Source organism: Neophocaena asiaeorientalis, unplaced genomic scaffold (assembly GCF_003031525.2).
Source record: "Neophocaena asiaeorientalis asiaeorientalis breed wild unplaced genomic scaffold, Neophocaena_asiaeorientalis_V1.1 scaffold240, whole genome shotgun sequence".
Lineage (NCBI taxonomy): Eukaryota > Metazoa > Chordata > Mammalia > Artiodactyla > Phocoenidae > Neophocaena > Neophocaena asiaeorientalis.
The window spans coordinates 5,172,473-5,179,234 of NW_020185331.1; the positions used below are offsets into that span (position 1 = coordinate 5,172,473).

Here is a 6,762-nt window from a genome sequence, read left to right on the forward strand (position 1 = left end):
TGGGGAACAAGAAGAAGAAGTGTATCTTAAGGCAATGTAGAAGTTATGGGCGGTTTTAGGATTTTTGGAAAAGTATTCTAACCCCAAGTCTCCTGTATCTGTTTACTTTCCAGAATTCCTTCCCTGTGTCTGGTCAGCTCTATACAACACACCTGCTGTCTCTTGATGCCCTGTTGACAGTGATTGACAGCACTGAGGCCCACTGCCAAGCCAAAGTCCTCAACAACCTTACCCAGCAAGAAAAGAAAGAGGCAGCCAGACCTGGCTGTGAGGCAGTAGATGGCACTCGAGAAGCCAACAATAGTGAGAGGCATTTCTTTCTTTGAGGATCCCAGGGTTCTATGTTTATCCCTTCTCTACTCACTGAATCCGTTCTCCTACCCTTATGTCATTTCCTCCAAAGTACTCCTAATTCTGTGTTTCCGAGGTTTGGTGATGTGAATCATAGACCAGGCTGGCACATTAGCAGGACTCATGGACTTCTCCCTTTCTCCTCTTCCATGCTTTAGCTATTTTTACAGAGTTGTTATTTCTTTATGGGGAGAAAAGAGAATATAGATTAAAGGATATAGAACTTCTGTGCCTAAAAGCTCCAGGCCCTACCTTTTCCTACCCCCAGTGCCTGCCTCCACTCTAATTAATCTTCTCTAACTTTTCCTTAAGATTGAGGTTGCAGAAGGTCAGGGAAAGTGATTGCATAATCTCTTTATTAAATTGTAGAATCTAATGCTTGGCTGACCTGGGATAGTGACTACTTATTTGGGCTTGGGTATGTCCTGTCAGGGCCGGTGACCTGTGTGGGAACATGCAGATCTCCTTGGCCTGAAGCTCGATTCTTCTGCAGCTCTGCTTGGCTTCCAACACCATCAGTCTTCATTTACCTTCTTCTCTCTTACCAGCTGAGAGAGCGGCCAGCAATGGGAAGGCTATAGGCATGGCCCCAGACATCACAGGCCTGCATGTGCCAGGTGGAGGGCGGCTGCCAGCAGAACATGGGAAACCAGGATGCAGTGATCTGGAGGAAGCTGGTGACTCTGGGGGTGGGTACTGGGTATCCATCATTCTAAGCCCCCTCAACTGGAAGGCCTGTTAGAGAACAGAGGGGAGGGGAGCAGAAATACCCTAGGGTAGTACCTGAATCAACATTGGCTGCTCACCATGCCTTCAGACCCAGAGAGAGGCAAGAAAACATTTGGAGCCCTAGAAGATAGGACTTCTAAGGAAGTGGAAGACTGATGAGGACAAGAAATTTTCTGAGGCATCCTTTTTTTCACTAGAGAGTATATCAGCATCCTTCCAAAAGTCATTATCCTGGTAAAAGAGGTCTTACTGGTGTTTCCCTCTCTTCCTCCCATTCCTAGCTGACAAAAAGTTTACCCGGAAGCCACCTCGATTTTCCTGTCTCCTGCCAGATCCACGGGAGTTGATTGAAATTAAGAATAAAAAGAAGGTATATATAGATATCCCCAGAGCTCAGCCTCTACCCACTTCTGACTGGGTGTTCTCTGTCGGGTTTCTTTCTCAGAGAATGAGGGAGAGTCTAAGCTCACTGAACAGCTTCCCAAGGCTAGTTTTTGAGCTTCTTGGGGCTTCAGCAACCCCCCAATCTCCTTTGAATCCCTTTCCTTACTCCTAAGCCATGTAATCGGCATCTCCTATTGTGTGCTCCTGGGCAAATGCTGCCCTAGCTGAGAGTCAGGTGTTACTTGTGGTGACAAGAGCCCTGGGAGCTGGTATCCTGTGGGTCACCGAAGGTTATTGGTCATCTCGAGCTCTGGGGTGATGATTGGCAATAAAAGGGAATTGACATTTATTCTGGTGCTTTTTAGTAAAGTTCAAATAACTGTACTTTCTGGTTTTCTGGTAACACAAAGAAAACCTTCTATTTAACCCTTTCTTCCTCGTAAGGCCAGCCTAAATGACTTTGGTTTATGTGTGCCCTTGATTGCAGGGCTGTGACTAGACAGTCAAAAAGTTATTATCGCAGTTATTTCACCTTGTCTTTCAAACCCCAGGGCCTTAAGAGCTAGGAAGCCAAAGAAAGAAGGGGAATCCGAGCTAGTCTGTAAACAGATGCCAGGAACAGCTCTAATACTGGAGAGAAAAGAAAACCTTCTCTAGTCTCTTTCTTATTTTTTTTCTCTGGTTCTCAGGTTGGACGAGAGTGCTGTGCATCTTTAGCACTCAGAAAAGGAGTAAAAAGGAGCTCCTCAGCCACTTCTAGTTAAACATGGAGATTGAGTAAAGCTAGGGGCCAATGTGGTTCAGCCTTAGTTCTGGAGTGACTTAGAACCATGTCCTGGGAGCCCATTAGGTGACCAGCTGTGGACTGTGATGGAGACCTGCCCTTGTCTGGTTTAGGGGCAGAGCAGCTTTTGACACCTCCTGTATTTCTTCTCTAGCTGCTGATTACTGGCACAGAGCAGTTCAACCAGAAACCAAAGAAGGGGATCCAGTTTCTGCAAGAGAAAGGTCTCCTCACCATCCCAATGGACAACACAGAGGTAGCCCAGTGGCTGCGAGAGAACCCTCGGCTGGACAAGAAAATGATTGGAGAGTTTGTGAGTGACCGCAAAAACATTGACCTGTTGGAGAGCTTTGTGAGGTGAGGAAACTGCAAGAAATGTGGGACATAGTTGATGATCAGCCTGGGGGGACAGACAGTTAAAAACAGTACCAGTCAGTTCCTGATGGTGACCCAGGTCATACACTCTTCCTCTTCCCAAGATTTATATCTTTTGGATCTGAAAGAGTCTCCAGCAAGAAAGCTTTGGGCACCATTCCATTCTACATAGAGAACATTGCAAAGGGGTGGAGTAGGGTTCCTGAGCACAGGGTAGGTTCTGGGTTCCAGGGATGAGGTTTCTATGTAGGAGCACACTGATGTGAAGAGTACTAAGCTTAGGGGTTGTCAAATTCTGGTTCTGTGTTAGAGATGACCTAGGAGATACCTCCCCTTTGCCGGAGCTCTCAGCCTTTTCTGTTCCAATAGGAGAAGCTTAGTGGGACTGTAGCTAATAGAGCACCCAACATTTGCAGCTTATACATCTTAAGCCTTTCGTCCTTCTTTCTTTCCCTGTAGCACCTTCAGCTTTCAGGGTCTGCGGCTGGACGAAGCTCTCCGTCTCTACCTGGAAGCCTTCCGCTTGCCCGGGGAAGCACCAGTCATCCAGAGGTTGCTAGAGGCATTCACAGAACATTGGAGGGTGAGTTTGAGTGGCAGGGACTGAGCCCAGCATCCCAAATTAATTTGACTAAGGGTTTCTATGGCTTCAACTGAAGGACCCAGTTGCTGTCTCCTAAGAAGGCTAAGAGCAATGTCAGTGAGCTTTCCCATAGAGGGGCCAGCTTCCATCAGGGAGTTGGCAAGAGATGGGCCTCTTTCTGGCTGGTACCTTCCTCTTTATCATCATTGACCAGTGGGTTGGTAGTGAGGGTTTGATTGGCCAGAGAAGGGCATTGACATAGGTGGGGTCTTTGATTTTTCAGAATTGTAATGGCTCCCCATTTGCCAATAGCGATGCCTGCTTTGCCCTGGCCTATGCTGTCATCATGCTTAATACTGACCAGCACAACCACAATGTTCGCAAGCAAAATGCACCCATGACCCTGGAGGTAAGATTGGATCCCAGCCATGGCAGAGCAGTTCCAGCACAGCTTTGGAGGTAGCAGGAAGGACATGGGTTTTCCAGTGGGCACAATAGACAAGCTTCTGTCCAAGGGAGTCAGGGGGCGCTGGCCAATCCAGAAGAGGAACTGGGGTAGGGAAGTGGATTCTGTCACTTACTGTTTCCTAAAGTCCTATTTACCACAGACCCAGGAGTTCCCTGAGTGGGGCTTCAGCATTGACACATGGGGGGTAAAGCTTATTGCCCTGTCTCTAGGAGTTTCGCAAAAATCTAAAAGGTGTGAATGGAGGCAAGGACTTTGAGCAAGACATTCTGGAGGACATGTACCATGCCATCAAGTGAGTATGCGTAGAGAATGGTGTAGCATCTCTGTTAAGGAGAAGCACGCTACTTCCTTCTCCAGATTTTGGAGTCACATCAGACTGCAGTGACTCATACACCCTGGATTTAGCATCGTAATTTATCTGGGCAGCCCCTTCTCCCCCAACTGATTTATTCCTCAAAGAAGCCTGAATAGTACTGGAACTTTAGTACCCTGAGCCAGGATCCAAACTGCCCCTGCTAAGTGGAATGTCATCACCCCATTTTCCGAACGCAGAGAAGCTGGGTTTTCCTGTCTAGCTTGCAAGATGCATTATGGGGCTAGTAGAGAACCCAAGATGGGTACTAGAAGATGAGGTTTGGGACACTTAGGTTTCTACTGTAAATCAGAAAAGGTAGAATTGTTCATCTTCTCATACCCAGAAAAAATATGAGATCTTACTATAGAACTAAAGGCCCACTTAGAGATGGGGCTTGGAGATTATGGGATGCTTCCTTTCTTTCTCCTTGGTGCCACTGGTGGGGAGGGAAGCAGACCACTGAGCTGCAGTTTTGATGACCTCTCATTGAAGGAAAGTGTCAGTAATGGGCAGAAAGCCCCTTGTCCTAGTTTGTAACCAGTCAGGTTCAGAGCAGTGCACCTACTCCTTTTGTCACCTCCTGACAGGAATGAGGAAATTGTGATGCCTGAGGAGCAGACAGGCCTGGTTCGGGAGAATTATGTATGGAATGTGCTGCTTCATCGAGGTGCCACCCCAGAAGGCATATTCCTACGTGTGCCTGCTGGCAGCTACGATCTTGACCTCTTCACCATGACCTGGGGCCCCACTATTGCTGCTCTTTCTTATGTCTTTGACAAAAGCCTTGAGGAGACAATCATCCAAAAAGCCATCTCAGGCTTCAGGTAGCCAGAGTTTGACTATGGTCTTGGATCTCCTTCCACCTCTTTGATTTAACTTGGTTGCCTCCATGCCTCTCTGACTCCTACTCTTATTTTCCTTAGAATGGGTTCCTCCTGAGTTTTCAGGGAGGCTGAAGCTTGGGAAAGCTCAGTCTTAAACAGACTCAAGAGTAAAAGGTTTCTTCCTGGGACTGATTAGGGAAGAATCCCAAGCAAGCCTCCTTGGGGACTTGGAAGGGCTGCCTGGCCTTTCAGTGACTGTATCTGATATGTGACGTTACAGGAAGTGCGCCATGATCTCCGCCCACTATGGCCTCAGTGATGTGTTTGACAATCTCATCATCTCTCTGTGCAAATTCACAGCTCTCAGCAGTGAGGTGAGCAGGGACAGGAACTGTGTACTTGGAGTTCCAAAGGAAGACCTCTCTTTTAGCCATAGACCTACCCTTATCTGTGGAGCTGGTTTCCATCAGCATATTCTCTCACTACCCCTGGACTACAGTAGAGCTTAGCCATTTCTGTCTGACACACCCTAGGATGAGAATAGCATTACCTTATATAATGGGGATGAGAGAAGAGATGCAATAGTGGAGAAGGCCTTAGCCAGGGTAGCCCTTCCCACCAGTATTATGGGGGATTGAAGCAGAACTAGCAGAAGGACCCTCAGGAACCATAGGTAGAGGCCTAAGAGAATCTCCTTTCAAGACATTTGCCAGACCCTAAGCCTCATCTCATCTTCCTTTCCAGTCCATTGAGAACCTGCCCACTGTGTTTGGAAGCAACCCTAAAGCCCACATTGCAGCCAAGACAGTATTCCATTTGGCCCATCGTCATGGTGACATCCTGCGGGAGGGCTGGAAGAATATCATGGAGGCCATGCTGCAGCTCTTCCGAGCCCAACTGCTGCCCAAGGCTATGGTGGAGGTAATTCTTGGTAGGAGACTAATCAATAATAACAAGGCAAGAGCTCCAAGATTACGTACTGTCTGCATATAGAACTGGTTGAGAGTAGCACTGGGCCTGATGCATGCTGAAACTTACCAGGAACGCCTCAAATGTAAGACCACAGATCTTTGGCCATGGGGATAGCTGTAAAGGAAGGCTGGTAGAAGTTGTTGCCAGTCATCAATTGGAGGGGCCCAGTCAATAGTGTAGGGCAGAGGACAACAGGAAGAAAGCCAGAAAACTTTGCATGGCAGAGCAGGAAATGCAGAGGGCATGTGGAAAGAAATTATTCTTGACCTGATTTTCCAGGTAGAAGATTTTGTGGATCCCAATGGCAAGATCTCTCTACAACGGGAAGAGACACCATCAAACCGGTGAGGGGAAATCAGAGGCTGGAGACCTTGCAGAGGGAGGATTAGAACTCTGGAGCTCACTAGAGCTTGTACTCTCTTTCTACAGAGGAGAGTCGACAGTGCTGAGCTTTGTGAGCTGGCTGACACTTAGTGGTACTGAGCAGTCTAGCGTGCGGGGCCCATCCACTGAGAACCAAGAGGCCAAGAGAATGGCCTTGGACTGTATCAAGGTAACTGCCCCTGCCTACCCCTGGTGAACAAGCCTAGACCCTTCTCTACTAGATAGACACTGTCCTATGAACTGAAGAATAGGGTCATCTAGGGTTTGTGACCAGAGTTGACTCCTTCTGCCCTCTCTCCCTGGCTTCTTGGGAACATTCTCTTCCCTCTAGTCCTTATCAATAACCCCTCTCTCGGGGCTTCCCTGATGGCGCAGTGGTTGAGAGTCCGCCTGCCGATGCAGGGGACACGGGTTCGTGCCCCGGTCCGGGAAGATCCCACATGCCGTGGAGCAGCTGGGCCCGTGAGCCATGGCCGCTGAGCCTGCGTGTCCAGAGCCTGCGCTCCACAACGGGAGAGGCCACAACAGTAAGAGGCCCGCATACAGAAAAAA

The 6,762-nt window shown here is 48.3% G+C and overlaps 1 protein-coding gene across 7 annotated transcripts in view; it reads left to right on the forward strand.

Annotated features, from left to right (window-relative positions):
* GBF1 (golgi brefeldin A resistant guanine nucleotide exchange factor 1) overlaps nt 1-6,762 on the forward strand; it is a 122,634-nt gene that overhangs the window by 106,595 nt on the left and 9,277 nt on the right. For all 7 annotated transcript variants that reach the window (XM_024734900.1, XM_024734906.1, XM_024734902.1 and 4 more), the window contains 12 exons: nt 114-303; nt 900-1,040; nt 1,362-1,450; nt 2,403-2,605; nt 3,083-3,206; nt 3,490-3,615; nt 3,885-3,967; nt 4,618-4,854; nt 5,135-5,228; nt 5,599-5,775; nt 6,106-6,170; nt 6,256-6,379. In XM_024734900.1, the coding sequence (XP_024590668.1) occupies nt 114-303; nt 900-1,040; nt 1,362-1,450; nt 2,403-2,605; nt 3,083-3,206; nt 3,490-3,615; nt 3,885-3,967; nt 4,618-4,854; nt 5,135-5,228; nt 5,599-5,775; nt 6,106-6,170; nt 6,256-6,379 (1,653 nt within the window). The remainder of the gene's footprint in view (nt 1-113; nt 304-899; nt 1,041-1,361; nt 1,451-2,402; nt 2,606-3,082; nt 3,207-3,489; nt 3,616-3,884; nt 3,968-4,617; nt 4,855-5,134; nt 5,229-5,598; nt 5,776-6,105; nt 6,171-6,255; nt 6,380-6,762) is intronic.